Here is a 17,527-nt window from a genome sequence, read left to right on the forward strand (position 1 = left end):
AGATATTTTAATATAAGGCTTGAACATGAGAATTAAGAGAAACAGAGGTGCTTAGAAAGATATCGCCAAGACCATGCATGTAAGTTTCTTTCTTTTTTTTTTTTTTTTTGGTTTCTCGAGACAGGGTTTCTCTGTGTAGTCCCTCACTCTGTAGACCAGGCTGGCCTCGAACTCAGAAATCCGCCTGCCTCTGCCTCCCAAGTGGTGTGATTAAAGGCGTGCGTGCACCACCACCCCCCGGGACATGTAAGTTTCTTAATTTTTGTAGTTTCTCCTTCCTTCCCTCCCATTTCTTGAAGAAGGGTCTTATGTTGTCCAGGGTAATCTTGAATCTGCTTCTATAGCCTATGATGGCACTTGGAACTCCTGCCTCTTCCAAATCCTGGGATTACAGGCTTGGGCCACAAGGCCTGGTTTAAGTGGTGGTGGGAACTGAATCTACTCCAGATAAGCACTCTACCAACGAGGCACATGCCTAGCCTTGGGCCTTGAGTTTCATGCGCGAGCTTACGATATTACATTCATTAACTTACCACATAAATCCCACCATGCTGTCCATCATGAATTTTGTTATGTCGAACAATAGGACAACTGTTTGTCCTAATCTGAATTCCTGCTAACGCATTACCTATTTAAAAATAAAGTTTACAAAATCAGTGTTTAGAACCTAGTAGTACGGAGTAATTTTACATCAAGCAATAGTAGCAATCCACGGACTAGAATTTTAGTGAGCACAACGTGACGAGGACAGAGTCTGAGTAGATGTAGAAATGTTGTGAGCAGATTAACAGAGATCAAACCACATTGTCAGATGTTCTATTTATTTCCAATAGGACTTAGAGCCAGTGTTTTAGCCTCTTCATGCCTGTTTTCTGATTAATAACTGGAGATATTAGTGTCTTATCTCATAGAACTGATGGGAATACCATGCATCCGGCACATCAGTTTACTTATCTACTAAGCTCAAAGTAGACTGAACTTCAACCAACATTATTAGATATTTAGTGAATGCAAGAAAATCAAACACAGTCCTTAGGTCTAGGGTCTCATTTACATTTTCCTGAGGTATTCAGGATAATACCTTGTATACAGAGCATTGTGTGAATGTTTAAGTATCAAAGAATAATCTTTGAAATTTTGTATTCTTAAGTTTTATCATTGTTTTGTGTATTATGTTCTCATGAATGTCTGTGGATTGTGGACTCATGGACACCCTGGAACTAGAGTTACAGATGGTTGTGGGTGCTCGGACTTGAACCTGGGTCCTCTCAACCCCTAAGCCATCTTCTACCCCTTTATTGAGACTTTAAAAAAACTAGATCACTTCTCTCACTTAGATAATTTCAACTCTCACTTAGATAATTTCAAAACAAAGAAAACAAAGTACTGTTAACACCAAGAACTGTTGTGTTTTCCCTGACTCCCAAAAAGCAAGAGCCGCAGATCTACACTATCCCAGGGCTGTGGGTCACAGAGTGACAGTGTGTGAGCAAACAGAGGCACCTCAGCAAACACGCCATGTCTAAGTGGCGTAAGTCTATGTATGTGGCATATGATCCAAGAGGTATGTGGTTCCATGTCCTAGCGTGCTACAGAACTGCTCTCAGTCTCCAAGAATAAGCAGGTGCTCAAGTGCATCAAGAAGGGGGTGGGGATACACCCAGAGGAAGCAAGCGGAGCTGAGCAGTGTACAGGTAGCTATGAGAAAAGGAGAGGCCTGCCAAGGACTCAGCATGCTCTACTTGTGTCCTCAGTCAGTCTTCTCTATGTGTCGTATCTATATGCAGGCGAGGGAGCGCGCAGACACAGAGGAAAAAAGGACAAGCTAATGTGTAAATTTTATACAACAAAATCATATGCTTACCATAAATGTCATTTCCTTCTATAAGGCCTCGTCCATCACCAAAGATATAAACTCCTCCTTGATTTCCATTAAATATAGAATTCCCCCTATAATGTGAAACAATTTAAAAAAAATCATATACTTAATAAAGCTTATTTTACCATCTGTGGTAATATGAAAACCATTTAGCTTCTTTTGCTTAAAAATTTCTTTTTTTTTTTTTTTGGTTTTTCGAGACAGGGTTTCTCTGTATAGCCCGGGCTGTCCTGGAACTCACTCTGTAGACCAGGCTGGCCTCGAACTCAGAAATCCACCTGCCTCTGCCTCCCGAGTGCTGGGATTAAAGGCGTGAGCCACCACCGCCCGGCTGCTTAAAAGTTTCTTAATTTGCAAAATAATTAGATATTTCTAAATTCTCTTTTAGTCCTTTTGAGTACTAAGGCTTTGAAAAAAAACCTACCTATTATCTCAAATGAAAAAGTATTTATGTCTACTTTTGCAATACTGAACTAATACAGAGACTTGGCTATTACTGGGCAAGCTCTGAGCTATGTCTTCAGATCCTAGATAATATTCGTTTTGCTGTTTTAATTTGGCTTTAATTTTTTACGAGCTGGCTTCACACTTGTGGGGTTCCTCTACCCTCTGGCTCCCAAGTGATAGGAATACAGTTATTTGCTATCACTCCCAACTTCAAAATAGTATTTCAAACATTACCTTGAAACACTTAAAACAATTTCTTTAGTTGGCTTAGAAACACATAATGGAAATTTGTAATACATTTTCGTAAAGCTAACAGATAACTTGACAATTAAAACTAAATCAGCTGAGCATGGTAGTGTATGCCTTTAATCCCAGCACTCAAGATGCAAAGGTTGGTGGAGGACCTCTGAGTTTAAGGCCAACCAGATATACATAGACCAGGTACCTCATTAAAACAAAACAATGAGCAACACAGCATTTTCAACTGCTCATAAAAGAATAGAACAACATTTAAAAAGTGTAATAATTATACTCATTTAGATACATTCAGAAAAACCCATTTTACAGCAATCAGATGTTTAGTGTGTGTGTGTATATATATATGTGTGTGTGTGTGTGTGTGTGTATTGTGCAGTTGTTTTTTAAATTATTACTATTTTTAAATTTTATGTGTTCTGCTTTCTTTCATGTCTGTGTGTAGGTGCTGAATCTCCTGGTGGTAGAGTTATAGACAATGTGAGCTGCCATGTGGGTGCTGAGAATTGAACCCGGGTCCTCTGAAAGAGCAGCCAATGCTGTTAACCGCCATTTCTCCAGCCTCCCCCATAAAAATATTTTAAGAGCTAATGTTCAGTATCTTCACTTTTCTTGAAAGTAAAAAAACCAAAAACAAACCAACCTGTATCTGTAATTATGCAAATACCTTATTGTTGGGTCACTATTTGAGGTAATCCATACGCCTGCGAAGTTGTTTGCATAGATTTTATTCTCTATAAATTGTCCTCTTCCTTTCTCATGGACATATATTCCTCCAGTCTGCCCATGGTGAATCTCACACCGGACCACTGTGGGGTTAGCATAGGCTTTTACCTCAAAGCCTGCTATCCTGTTTCTGTGTATGTTGCAACTTTCAAAGTAGCCCTGAAAAAAGTTAAGATCTGTATGTAAAGGCTACTTTCTAAATAGAAATGAAACAAAAATGAAAAAGAGACATTAAAGCTCAAATGATAATACAGAAACAATACAAATCTTCTTTTTTCTTTTTTTGAGACCGGCTTTCTCTGTGTAGCCTAGGTTGCTCTGGATCTCACGCTGCACATCAAGTTAGCCTGGAACTCAGAGACCTGCTTATGTTTGCCTCTGCCATGATTAAAGGCATGTGCCACCACTGCCCAGCAAATTTTCTAGTTACTATAAACGCAATCAAAGGTAGGAAAGAAAAACATATAAAGTTGTAATCAACAAATGTAATTATGTACTTAAAATGTATTATCTTTTACCAAAGGGCTGAAGTCATTAAAAAAAAAACAAAACAAAACATGTTGATTGTCTTTATAAACACCAACAAACTGGGGCTGAAGAGATGGCTCAATAGCTAAGAGCACTTGCTGTTCTTGCAGAGAACTTGGGCTTGGTTCCTAGCACCTACTCAGTGTGGCTTAGCACCTACTCAGTGGCTCACAATCATGTCTTTAACTCAAGTTCCAGGAGAGCCAATAATGTGTTCTGGCCTCTGTGGGCACCAAGCATGTGCATTTGGTACATACATGCATACAAACAAACAAAACACTTATACAACCAATTACAACAGATTGGTTGGAGGGTGGGAAAAATAAAATGCCTACAATGTTTGAGCCTTAAGAACAGAAAAGAAAAAAAGAAAAATAGTTCTAATAAATCAACTTGTAAAAGGTGACCTACAGTAAGGCACAATAGGCACAACACACAGGCCTAGATGCTCTGGAGGCTGATGCAGGAGGATTACATCATCATCAGTTCCAGCTAGCTGGCACCACAGAGGCTTAGTTTCAAAACAGTATTAATGAACAAAACACTGACATACAAAAAACCGAAAAGTATGGTGGCCTATGACGCTAGCACCTGGAAGGCAAAGGAGAGGCAGAGGCAGGAGAATGGAGAGTTCAAGGGCAGCCTTGGCTACATAAGATGTTTGATCCTGGGTTATGAGAGAGCCTGTCTTTAAAAAAAAAGTTAGAAATAAACCAAGGTTCATTCGTGCTAACCCAAGAAACTAGCCACATTCTGCTTTAAAATATAGTGTAAAGAACTATATCTATTTTGTTAAGATATAACTCCAGAATAAATGTAAAATGATTCGGTAAAGCCAAACTGTAATATGAATTTATATTCATTGTATACTTCTTTGTAATATAAAACTATATAACCTCTTATACGTTTTATATAGTCATCTTTATTAATTACCACAAAGTAGGAAGTGCAAGGAACTTATCATGAAACAGCCAAAACATGGTGGTGTGTATGTTTGTATTTCAGACCTCAGAAGAAGACAGGAAGGGATCTTAAGTTCAAGGCCAGCCTATGCTACATAGTAGAACCTCAACTTTAGTAAAATTAGAGGAAGAAAAAAAAGAAAAAGAGTATTTTCATTAAAATCATTGTCCATCACCCAAATTATAAATTAATTTACAAAGCAACTGCCTGATCTACTCTGAATAAAGAGGACAATAAGTAAATGTTACCGCAGAATGTCCTTAGAGTATAATTCTCAAGTAACAAATGTTACTAAGTCAAGCAAGGATCTTCTATTGAAGTTAAAAAGATATCTGCCTTGTCTTTCTGAAACTCCCATTGGCAGTTATTAAGACTTAGGGTAGGGTTGGAGAGATGGCTCAGCAGCTCAGAGCACTGGTTGGTCTTCCAGAGGACCCACATTCAATTCCCAGAACCAACAAAGTGCTCACAACTGTCAACAGATGTAATACCCTCTCTTCTGGACACCATGGGCACTACATACACATGGTACACAGACATACATGTAGGCAGAACACACACATTATATGAAAATGAAGTGTGGAAACAAAGACTTGTGGGACATGAGCTGCTAGCTGTTTATAGGTGTGTGTGTGTGGGGGGGGGTCCTCTCATGTGTGCACCAAAACCAACCCAACCCAAAAAATATCAGAACACACCTCTTCCCCAAACCAAAGCCCCAAATATTTGGAACCTTAAGCCAGCTGTGTTTAGAGGCATGGTCTCTGGAAGGTGATTAGGACTAGAAAGGATCACCAAGCGGAGCTTCTAGGATTGAATACAGGCTGTTTGCTAAGAAGAAAGTGAAGAGACCAGGGTAAAAACATTCACACTCTTTTTCAGCCCATGTTATGCTCTAGGTCATTTTGGATTCCTGCTCACAAGACAGCTGTTATCAAATGTAGCAACTTCATCCTATACCAGAACCATGAGTCAAAATCAGCTTCCTCTGCACTAGCCTGTGATAATTATACTACCAACAACATAAAACAGGCTAATACAAATAGTACAAATGGGCAAACAGGACAGGACAGTATGGAATACTTTATCAAAGGAGAATTTGGAGACATTTTTATGCAGCCCTGGCTGGCTTGGAACTTTAAGATGGTAAATGTTTTCAACATTTACAAAAGAATTTCTAGGGCTGGAGAGAGATCTCATCCATTAAGAGCACAAGCTATTCTTGCAGAGGACAAACATTCAATTCTCAGCACACATAGGGTTCAAAACCATGTTTAACTCCTGTTTCAGAGGATGATGCCCTCTTATGGCTTTTGTGGGTACTGTGTGTGTGTGTGTGTGCGTGCGTGTGTGCGTGCCCGCGCGCACACGCGCACACACGGAGGCAAAACGTCTATACACACTAAGAAAAGAAAAGGCTAGGCACGTCAGTGTACAACTTTAAGCCCAGCACTCAGGAGGCAGAAGCAGGTAGACCTCTGTGAGTTCAAGGGCCAGCCTGATCTGCATTGTAATTTCCATGCTAGTCAGTGCTACATTGTGAGACTTCATCTCAAAAAGAATCTCCCAAAAGATTTATGAGCGATGGGATGAAGCTAGTTGAAAAGTATATTTATTTCCATATTTTTAAAAAAATAGGGTACTCAAACACACAACTAACAATAACAAACTCTGATCTGAAGTTGTAACCTAACTTTTCTTTTCTTTTTTTTTTTTTGGTTTTTTGAGACAGGGTTTCTCTGTGTAGCCCTGGCTGTCCTGGAACTCACTTTGTAGACCAGGCTGGCCTCGAACTCAGAAATCTGCCTGCCTCTGCCTCCCAAGTGGTGTGATTAAAGGCCACCACCGCCCGGCATAGCATAACTTTTCATTTATTTATGTCTCCTATTTTCTTTTAAACCAAAGTTTAAGAAACAACAACAATTTTTTTTTTTAAATCCCAAGACAGAAAATCATTTGGGTGTTTCTATATATCACATTAAGTAAGCACATGTATGTGTATGAGCAAATAAACACATATTTGTACACAAGGGTATGCTAGGGTCAGTACAGTGTTTTCCTCAATGTGATTCACCTCATTTTTAAAAACTTTGTTTTGAATCATGTGTTATCGGTGTAGGTGCTCTTGAGTCTCTCTGGAGCTGTTAGTTAGAGATAGTGCTGAGCTGCTGGGAGCCTGTGAGGAGGAGGATGTACTCCTAATCTCTGAGATTTCTCTCCAGCCCTCTTCTACCTTATCTTTTGAGACAGGGTCAGTAAAAGAGCTCTATTATTCAACAAATATGGGTCCCATCTCTCTCTCAGCTCTGGAGGCTGGTCTTGAGTTTGTGGTTTAGAAGGCTTCTTCTTCCTGCGTGTTGACATTACAGGGAGTCAGCAGTGCGCCTTCCCTCTATCCTGCTTCTGTTCATCTACACAGATAAAGCCATAGTCTGAACATTAGGGACTGGTTTCTCACTGGTTTTACAGGGCTCACACTGGCTAAGCTAATGTAAGAACTCGGCTTCTGATCTAAACACTTTAGATCTAAGCAACATTTAAAAGATGGTATTCATCGTGGTTTAGTTCATCTGGGATCTGTATTTTTCTTCGCCATGGACTCGCTGCGGTCAGGCAGTAACTAAGGCCACAGCAGTCAGGTCTCCCCACTGTCCTATTTGTCACCATGTTTTCCCATGTCTCTGATGCCTACAACATAAAATGTTGGCAAATGCTGTGTGAGGACCAGAAAATTACCTCAAGGAAAATCAGACACTAAGTCAAAAAATAACATCTAAATGATATCTATCTGTCTATCAAAACAGAGTCTGTTGTGTAGTCCTGACTTGTTTGGAACTTGCTATATGGCCCAGACTGGCCTCAAACTTGTGGTGATGACTCTTGCCTCCACTGTGTTGGATTACAAATATGTGCATTCACCACTATTAACACTATTTTGGAATAATGACCTTAGAGAACTCTAAAAGTCGAGTCTAGAGAATTATGTAAAATAAACAGCCAAATTAGGTGCTCAATAATTTCTGCCTGTTAAAAGATGGCTTGGTAGTTTTGTTGCTTTTCCTTAGCACTGTTTTAATATATCCAAGGTTGGCCTTGATTCTGGATCTCCTTGCCTCTACCTAGCAAGGTTGGGATTATAGGATATTGGCATATGGTCACACAATTATAAGCCGAAATAAAATTGAAAACAAATTAACAATGAGTGACTGGATAGAACACTTGCCTACTATTTTCCAGGTCTCAGGCTTGACTTCTCAACACTGCTCCCTACCAACAAAACAAAACAAACAAAAAACCCCTCTGCAATTGACACTATTATTTGCAAAGTATAAACACTACAGATAAACTGTATTAGACTCACCACAGTGCTAAGTAAACATGCATTTTTTGGCCTTATTTTTGGAAATTCTTATTGTATCAGACATGGAACTAGAAACACAGACACATAGACACACACCCTTCCCCCACAGGATTCCATCAGATTTCTACATACATTCAGACATGAGAACTACTGGGTCAGGCTTCAAAGATCATTATCAATTCGATGAATTCTACCATAAACATAGTTTACTGGATATAATGCTTTGGGCATGTGAATTCACAGGACAAATACTATAGGGCTTAAAAATATAGTAATAACTCTTCAATTCAGATAATCTGATACAAAATAACACTGAGGTATGAAATGTTAATTGGCAGAGCCAGCTTTTACCACAAAAATAAATCTTACCATGCCATGATCAAATGTGAACACACCAACATCACGTCCATGATGAATGTGATTCCGTCTAATAATTGGATTTCCATGATTTTTAACCCAAATCCCAGCTAATGCATTATTAGAAATTTCATTATCCTCATATATTCCCTACGAAAATGAAAAATAAACATCAGTATAGCTTCAATTTTATTAATAAAATATAGTAAAAAAAAAAAAAGTCCAAATTAAGTACCTGGGCATGATCTGTTATATAAAGTCCCACATTTTCACAGTCACTGATGTTACAATGCTTGATAGTGGGACATGCTCCCTGACCACTGACACATACTGCAGAACCAACTGTAAGAAAAATATTCATTAAGAAGCCTACTAAGGATCAACACCGTGAGTCCACTTTACAGGAAGCATAAAGAAAGCATGAACCTGTGCATGTGCTTCGGATGATACAGTGATCAATAATAGGGCTGCAGTTGACTGTGATCTCTAAGCAGTGGTGTGCGTTGTGATGCTGAGCAGACTTGTCATCAGGGTTGAACTGAAAAGTAGAAATTTTATTTGAAATAACAACTACTGAATTACCTAATTCAAAAGGTATTTCAAAATGAAAATTTTCTTACTCTTATTGTCATATATCCAACATAAGCATCTTCAGAACCTTCCATAAAAACGAAAGTTGAATCTCTAGTGTTTTCAATGATAACCTTGTCTGCAACTTTCCCAGGTGCTGTAGAAGACATTTTAAATATATAACCTTTATTCTATTCAGTCAGTGAGGTATTTGTAGAGAAAGGATTTCCACCGTTCCACCCTCACCCCACCCCCCACTCCCCTGCATAAAATGATAGGGCACAGGATGGCCTCAAACTAGAGATCCTCCCAATTCCTCTTCCCCAGTGCCAAGGTAACAGGCCCGTATCATCGCGTCCAGCTGAGAGGGGTGTTTAAAGAAGTAGTGAGTACTGGACTGGAGGCAGCTCAGTGCTTAAGAGTGAGTGCTTCCTGCTCTTCCAGAGGACCTGATTTCAATTCCCAGCCCCCACACCATGTGGCTCACAACTGCCTCTGACTCTGGCTTCACACACACATGCATAAATTAAAAAGAAATCAATACTAAGTAGGACTAACTCTTTGTTATCTATGTTTCATCAGTATCTATGAGAAATAATCGTATCTACTGGGAGTACTGTTTGTTAACACTGCACCCAAACTCAAGCAGAGTAATACTTCTAATAAAATTTAACTATAAGCAGTATTAATATCAAATGCATATTAGGAAGTAACAGTTGTGGCTGGAGAGATGGCTCAGTGGTTAAGGCCACTGGCTGTTCTTCCAGAGGTTCTGAGTTCAATTCCCAGCAACCACATGGTGGCTCACAACCATCTGTAATAAGATCTGATGCCCTCTTCTGGCACATGGGTGTACATACAAATAGAACATTCATATACATTAAAAAACAAAACAAGACAAAACAAAAAAAATCTATCAGCCTATGGGGAGTGATCTCTTTATATTAATTTTTAATATGACACCCATTTTTAAAAAGTTGTAAGTTTAAACTTAAAAGAAGCAAAATTGATGGCGCTAGGGCTTGAACAGGTCCTCAGACACGCTAGACTAATAATGTACCCTCAATCCCTCTCCTCCTCTTTATGATAGAGATGGTGAGGGGAGCGGAGAGCCAGTAAATGCAAATCTCCAGTTCCACAGGATCTTACACCCTCTTCTGACCCCTGCAAGCACTAGGCAAGCACATGGTGCACATATATACAAACACAGAGGAACACATGAAATAAAACAAACAATCTAAAAAACAAAAGCATTAGTGCTAGGAGATCACTTGGTGGGAGAATGCTTGTATAGTAAGTATATACAAGGTCCTAGATTTGAGTCCCAGCAACACAAAAAACAAAACCAAAGAACCCAGCATGTTTGTTTTCAAAAGAAAAATAACATACCTATTTTTCTTGAGTAACTGAAGGCCTTTGGAGAAACCAGTGACATCAAAAACCACGTGCATCTCTAACTTTTTCTGCTTTCACTTATCTTATGTAAAGTATTCAAAGTATCTCCACTGCTATGCTTTCCTATCAGTAAGGTATTAGCAAACTCCAACCAGCTTTTAAGCCACTAACACTAAAAAAAAATCCAATATGTAAATGAACTAATATGAATAAAGTGCTAAAATTCTAACAATAATGAGTTTCAAAATACCTGCACCAATCATAGTGATTGGAGATTCAATATATATCCATTCATCAGTGTATATTCCAGAATGAACAAAGATAAGCCCATCAAAATGTGCTTCTTGTACTCCACCAAGGGCATCTTCAATAGTATCATAATACTAGAAAAAAAAAATAAAATAAAATTGTCAGTCCAGAACAGTTGCTATGATATGGACTAAAGTTATTGTTTAACATCATAAAAATACAAATGACAAGACTAGATGTGTTCACAGAAGTACAGGACAAATGTCACATAACAATAACAAGGAAAACAAGGAGGAAGAGGTCAACAAAGACACATTTTATTTGAAAAACAGTATAACAAAACCTAATAAGCCAATTACAAAATAAGAACAGACATACCAACATATTTTCTCTTCCTTTGTATCTTGCAGGATTACTATAGAAATGTTCCGCAAATCCCGGCTTTACATGTGCACCTTTATACTAAGATGTCAAAAACAAGACAAAACATTGTCTACGGTCATAGAAACACTGTATTTTAAATCAGTGTACCAAAGTGTAATGTTTATTAAATATAAAACAAGTCACAACTATCCCAACTAATTTCCAGTCATAGAGTACAATGAAGAAATCTATTTATTACTATATAGTAGGACAGGCAGACTTTCAATTTTACCACAATTAGTTTGGGCCACATAATTCTTTGCATGGGAGCTGTGTCATGAAGTGGAGGGGTTCAATAGTATCTTTGGCCTCTGCCAAACTTAATACTAAAGGTAAGTGCCCTCTTCTGCTTTGACAAACAGAAAGTATCTCTAGACTGTTAAACCTTCTGATGTTTGAGAAAGCAAGATCACCCCTAGCTGAGAACCACTCAAAACTGATGGACTAGAAGAAAGTTCAACTATGAAGGACATGGTGTATGTCTGCAATCCCAGCACAAGTGGAGGTAGAGACAGAGGGGTCTTTGAGTTATAGAACTACACAGTGAAACCTTGTTAAAAAAAAAAAAGAGGAAGAAGATGAGAAGGAGGAAGAGGAGGAGGAGGAAAGAGGAGGATGAAGAGGAGGAGAAGAAGAGAAGAAGAAGGAGAAGAAGAAGAAAGCATGTGAGATTTTTAAATTAATAAAACCTACTAATTTATGTACAAATTCAAACAGATCCACTGGAATCATAACTCTCCATGCTACTGATGCTTCCTACATGTTTCTTTTCTTTGAGACAGTCTTATGATGTGACAAAGGCTGGCCTTCAGCTTGTGTGTGGTCTTCCTGCCCAAGTTCTCAGTGCTGGGATTACAGGTGTGTGCCACTGTGTCCGTAGCTTATACTCACTCTAGTCTTGGATACACTTACTTAACAAAAAGCTTTAAATTATGTATAGCTGTGTGTGGTTATGTGTATGTGAGTGCAGTTTACCAGAAGAAGGACATTGGATGCCCTGGAGCTAGAGTTACAGGAAACTATGAGCTGCCTATGTAGGTGCTGGGATCTAAACTCAGGTCCTTTAGAAGAATAGGACATGCTCTTAACCACTGAGCCACCTCTCTCTGGATTACTTCATTTATTTTTTTTAAAGAATGTATCAACAAATACATAAGTCTGTATTTTCTGTATTTCATACCAACTGTTGAAAACTCTCTTTCCATGGATTTGGATGTTCATATTCTTCTGGATTAATCTGGTAGAATTTACCGGGTTCAGGATGCATCATAGGCCGGGTATATTCAAATACTTCCATATATAATCGTTTCCTGAGGGGACAAAAGGAATCGAAGATATCCTTATAAAATATCCTCTAGATTAATAAAATATTAAATATAAGTTAGCTGAATGACCAAAATTTCAATAAGGATAGCCAAATTAAATACCATAATATAGAAATTAATTAATGTACTAGTTCTTCAGATGGTACTGGTGGTGCAGGGTCTTCTCTGTTGTCCAGGCTAGCTCTAAACTCTTAGACTCAAGAAAGCCTCCTTCCTGCCTTACCCTTCTGAGTAGCTGGGACCAGATATATACCGGTATGCAGATAAAATACCTTCTTTTTTTCCCTTGCAGACAGGATCTCACTATGCAGTTTTGGCTGTCTTTGAACTCATTCTGTAGACCATGCTAGCCTTGAAATAACAAAGATCCACCCACCTACTTGTGCCTCCCAAGTACTGGGAGTAAAGGTGTGTGGCACTATACCCAGCTGAAAAAAAATTTTTTTTAATTACTAATCTTAAAAAGGTGTGCAGTGGTGGCACGTCTTTAATCCCAGTACTTGGAAGGCAGAGGAAGGCAGAGGAAGGCAGATCCAGACTCAAGGAAGTGAAGATTCAGGACAGAGTGAAGTTTCAGGACAGCCTGGGCTACACACAGGAAAACTCTGCCTCAAACAAACAAACAAACAAATAAATAATAAAAAATTAAAAATTAAAAAAATGTGTATGTGTGTTTTGCCTGAATATATATATGCACCAAATATGTGCTGTGCCTGCAGAGACTTGAAAAGATACTGGAACCCTACAACTGGTTGTGCTGGTCAGCATTACAGCAGTAAATGCTCTTAACCACTGACTAGCCTCTTCAGCCCAGAAAACAGATTCTTGACACACACACAGTGTGTAGTCTCACTATGTTGCGTAGACTGGCCTGTAACTCTCTTTGTAGGTCAAGCTGGCCTTGAACTCTGCAAGCCTCTGCTGGGGATGGATTAAAGGTGTGTGCTATCACACCCAACTAGCTCTGCTTTTAAAAATGAGGCAGCACTCTCTGGAGAAGCCTGTATTAACATTTGGGTATATCTTACTTCACCTGACTCTTCTTTGATAAGGCCACACCCATGCTCCTGGCATGTCCTACTTTCTTCTGAGGATCTCTTTCTTCATACAGACAGTCTATATTGAAATAAAACCCCAACTCTGCTTCATAAAAACAAAATGTAAAAACGAAATGAGTTGGGAGCAGTAGCATACAATGGCATCCCAGGCTGAAACAGGAGGAACAGTAGTTTAAGGGCAGCCTCAGCTACATAGTCATTTTGAGGCCAGCCTGTGCTACATTCTGTCTTCAATACTCTACCTGACTCCATAAATAAAAACATTTTCTCACAAACCACTTGGCTGTTACAAACTTGTAAACGACAGAAGTAATTCCTGGTTTATAGTATTTCTTGGATTAACAAGTTCTCTACATTTACGATAACCAGACAACAGAATTTTTAAGGATTTTAATTACTTAGTTGTAACTAGAAGCCCACACTTCCACTTCCTTTCCTGAAGTTTTGGCATCACATACCATCCTTCAAGGTAACAAGGAGTCGGTTTCACTCACCACAGAATTGGATCATTAGCAAGTTCACTGAAGCGTTTACACACACAAGCAGCTCTACAAAGATCTTGTTCCAGCAAGTAAGAGAATATTTTTAAAACTACTTCATCTGGTAACTTCTCCTGAAGATATTGTTCAGCAGGTGCTGCTAAAAGAGATGAACAGACAGAATATAAGAGTCATTTAACAGGAATGACTTCCTCACTAAAGAAATTATTTTATCTAACAAACAGCTTGTATCTTTACGGATTATTTTCCTTTTATCTTACATATATTTGTACATACACACACACACACACAAAATGTGTTATCTTTATTTTTTGTTTTGTGTTTAAGGCAGTCTTGAAAATCTTCCTAGGCTGGTCTTGAACTCACTGTGTAACTTCCTTCCCAGCCTCCAGCCCTTTAGCCTCCCAAGTAGCTAGGGTTACGGCTATACCACTTGGCCTGGCACTGTATCTATCTATATCTATCTCTCCCTCCACCCCTCTATATCTATATTTTTTTTCTATATAAAAATAAGACAGGGGCTTGAAAGATAGCTTAGCATTTAAGTTTGTATTGGTCTTGCAGAGGACCCATTTTTGGTTCTCAGCACCTGTAGCCTGAAGCTTATAGCATCCTGTAAATCCAGCTCCAAGAAATCTAATGCCCTCCTTCCAGCTTATTTAGGGAACTGCAGTACTCTCCTCACAGAACCACACATACACATAATTAAAAATAAAACTAAGCCGGGCAGTGGTGGCGCACGCCTTTAATCCCAGCACTTGGGAGGCAGAGGCAGGCGGATTTCTGAGTTCGAGGCCAGCCTGGTCTACCAAGTGAGTTCCAGGACAGCCAGGGCTACACAGAGAAACCCTGTCTCGAAAAACCTAAAAAAAATAAATAAATAAAAAAATAAAAAAAAAAAAAAAATAAATAAATAAATAAAATAAAACTAAATTTTAAAGTAAGTTAAAGAGGGAAAGACTAGGGCTCTAATGTATTTTTTAATAGTAACTACTCAATATATTCAGATATTTAATTTTCAGTTTCACCACCACCACCACCACCACCACCACCACCACCACCACCACCACCACAATAGAGTCTCTATTATGGCCCTGACTGTCCTGAAACTCTCTAGACCAGGATGGCCTTGAACTCAGAGATTCTCTGAATGCTAGGATTAAAGGCACCTGTCACTATGCCTAGGCTCAAATATAAACTTTTAAAACTCATTTTGCCTTATTTCTTCACTCCCCATTCAAAATACCTGATAGATCTTGTGACTTTCCAGACACTCTTGCACGTTTTGCTCGATGACCAAAGTTTTCTGTAGTTGAAGTAGAGGCACCCTTAAAAACCAAGAAAAAAACTTATCAATCAAGTATTTCTACTGTATATAATTTTTAAAAATTGTGACCCATTCTTTCATTATAAGAGCAATTACATTAACTAACCTCCATACTGCTCTTTGTAGGACACGCTGTTCTTTTTGGCAAAAGAGTTTTTCTACGAAGTTGGTATGGACTATTTTGTGCACCAGGACCTGATTCTTCTGCAACCATATCTGCAGGAACATCATCTGTAAAAGATACAAGAAAAAATGGTGTCAATCTTTTTACTAAAATCTCAATCTGGCAAGAGACGGGAAGAACAGAATTTTGTTGGAATCCAGCCAATTGGATGACTATCTGACAGATAGTCCACATCTTATAGAACATGGAAAGACTAGAACAAAAGGAGGGAGGGGTGAAGAGATGTCTCGTTATGGAGAAGAGCAGGACAGAGCAGAGTGAGGTGAGCCTAGCCGACAAGCAAGCTGTCCCACTGCAAAGCCATGTGGAGGGTCACCCACAAAGAGAAGCGGGGCGGCTCAGTACTAGTACTAGGCACCAACTAGGGGAATGTACCCATAGAGGGTGGTCCGATAGATGGCACTAGAGATAAAGAGCTTGAGAGAAATTAGAAACAGGGAGGGAAAGGGAGTGGCCTCAGGCTGAGCAGGAAGAGTCTCACACAGCTGAGGTGATAGCAGAGATGGGTTACACATTAGATTAAAATGAGGCCAAGTAAGCACACAGGGTGTTGGAAGCTGGATTTCTGTCCAAGAAAACAGTTGTAAATATATAAACAAACAAAAAAACAAAACCAAACAAACAAAAAAACAGAAAGCACCAGTATACATTTTGATGTTGAGCCTGGAATTAAAGGTATTAAGTATGAACACAGATATAGAAATGCAGATGTAAATACTTAAGGGTGCTTATCAGCGTTAGTTCTCTCCACATCTAAGAACACAAAGCTTTCCAAAATAATGAGCATGGCTAGTAGTGGGATCTTGCTTCTGAGTAACATTTTCTATAAAAGGAAATTTTTAAACTTGGAGAAATGGTAGATCCCAGGGCAGGAAAAGTACACAATAAGCCTTTCTTGTGGCAGAAAGAAAGTGCTATAAATAAATAAATAAATAAATAAATAAATAAATAAATAAGCAAGCTTGAAAAGGCAAAATTATGCTAGAGCATCAGATAAAGCAAATGAAGGTATAGTCCAGAAACCAGCATAATGTAAATCCACCAAGAAGTATGACAAGTAAGGTACATAGTTACCTGCCCACAGATTAGGAGGAGAAACAGAATAAATGCCAACTGTGTTACGAGCTCAAAGTTAACATCAATAACAGACAAACTGAAACTGCACCACCTGACAGCACACAACAGCATTTCTACGGAATTCCTGACAAAGACGGACAACATGAATCAGTTAAGAAGAATCAAACAAAGCTGGCAGTGCACAAACGTTCTCTAGGATTTGAAGAGAGAGGGTGAGACTACACGCAACCTCTGCTGTGACTCCCATGAAAAGAACACTCCTGCCTCCCACCACCCCAGCATGTGAAATCTAGAAACCTAGAGTAGAAAACCGGATGAATTAGTGTCAACCTCATGGCTCTTTAGGAGATGCTTTTGTTTGTAGGGTACATACAAGCACATACTAGGGAGTAAAAAGGCAACTTAGCTCTTAAAGACCTGGGAACCTCTGCAGTTTGGATTTTAAAAGTCTTGAAAATCTCAATAGTATAAATTCTTGAAACATGAACACCGGGCTGGAGAGATGGCTCAGTGGTTAAGAGCACGGACTGCTCTTCCAAAGGTCATATGATGGTTCACAAGCATCTGTAAAGGTATCTGATGCCCTCTTCTGGTGTGTCTGGAAACAACTACAGTGTACTCATATAAATAAAAAATAAAATCTTAAAAAAAAAAGGAAACATGAACACCACCAGACAAAAGAAAAAGATAGGAAAAAAAAATGATTGCAATAAATTACAAAGGGGCAATCTGTCCACAATCAACATATGATCAATAGGCTAGTTGTAGTGGTACAACTAAAGAAATACAAATAAAAACTACAGTGTGATAATTTTCATCTACCACATTATCCAAGTTACAAAAGATTCTTTACATACTAGTGTCATCAAGAAAAGGGAAGAATGCTGGGCGGTGGTAGCGCAC

General features: G+C 38.8%; 1 protein-coding gene across 2 annotated transcripts in view; it reads right to left on the reverse strand.

Moving 5' to 3' along the window:
- Positions 1-17,527, reverse strand: part of Fbxo11 (F-box protein 11) — a 75,007-nt gene that overhangs the window by 9,280 nt on the left and 48,200 nt on the right. The window contains exons 2-14 of one of the 2 annotated variants that reach the window (XM_028765131.1): positions 15,470-15,594; positions 15,283-15,364; positions 14,031-14,172; positions 12,334-12,463; positions 11,109-11,192; positions 10,732-10,864; positions 9,137-9,243; positions 8,943-9,054; positions 8,752-8,858; positions 8,529-8,666; positions 3,249-3,466; positions 1,865-1,950; positions 534-628 (exon numbers count right to left, since the gene is read on the reverse strand). In XM_028765131.1, the coding sequence (XP_028620964.1) occupies positions 534-628; positions 1,865-1,950; positions 3,249-3,466; positions 8,529-8,666; positions 8,752-8,858; positions 8,943-9,054; positions 9,137-9,243; positions 10,732-10,864; positions 11,109-11,192; positions 12,334-12,463; positions 14,031-14,172; positions 15,283-15,364; positions 15,470-15,594 (1,559 nt within the window). Of the gene's footprint in view, positions 1-533; positions 629-1,864; positions 1,951-3,248; positions 3,467-8,528; positions 8,667-8,751; positions 8,859-8,942; positions 9,055-9,136; positions 9,244-10,731; positions 10,865-11,108; positions 11,193-12,333; positions 12,464-14,030; positions 14,176-15,282; positions 15,365-15,469; positions 15,595-17,527 lie in introns of both variants that reach the window. The other variant, XM_028765130.1, reaches the window with a different exon arrangement.

Source organism: Grammomys surdaster, unplaced genomic scaffold (genome assembly GCF_004785775.1).
Source record: "Grammomys surdaster isolate TR1022 unplaced genomic scaffold, NIH_TR_1.0 149, whole genome shotgun sequence".
Lineage (NCBI taxonomy): Eukaryota > Metazoa > Chordata > Mammalia > Rodentia > Muridae > Grammomys > Grammomys surdaster.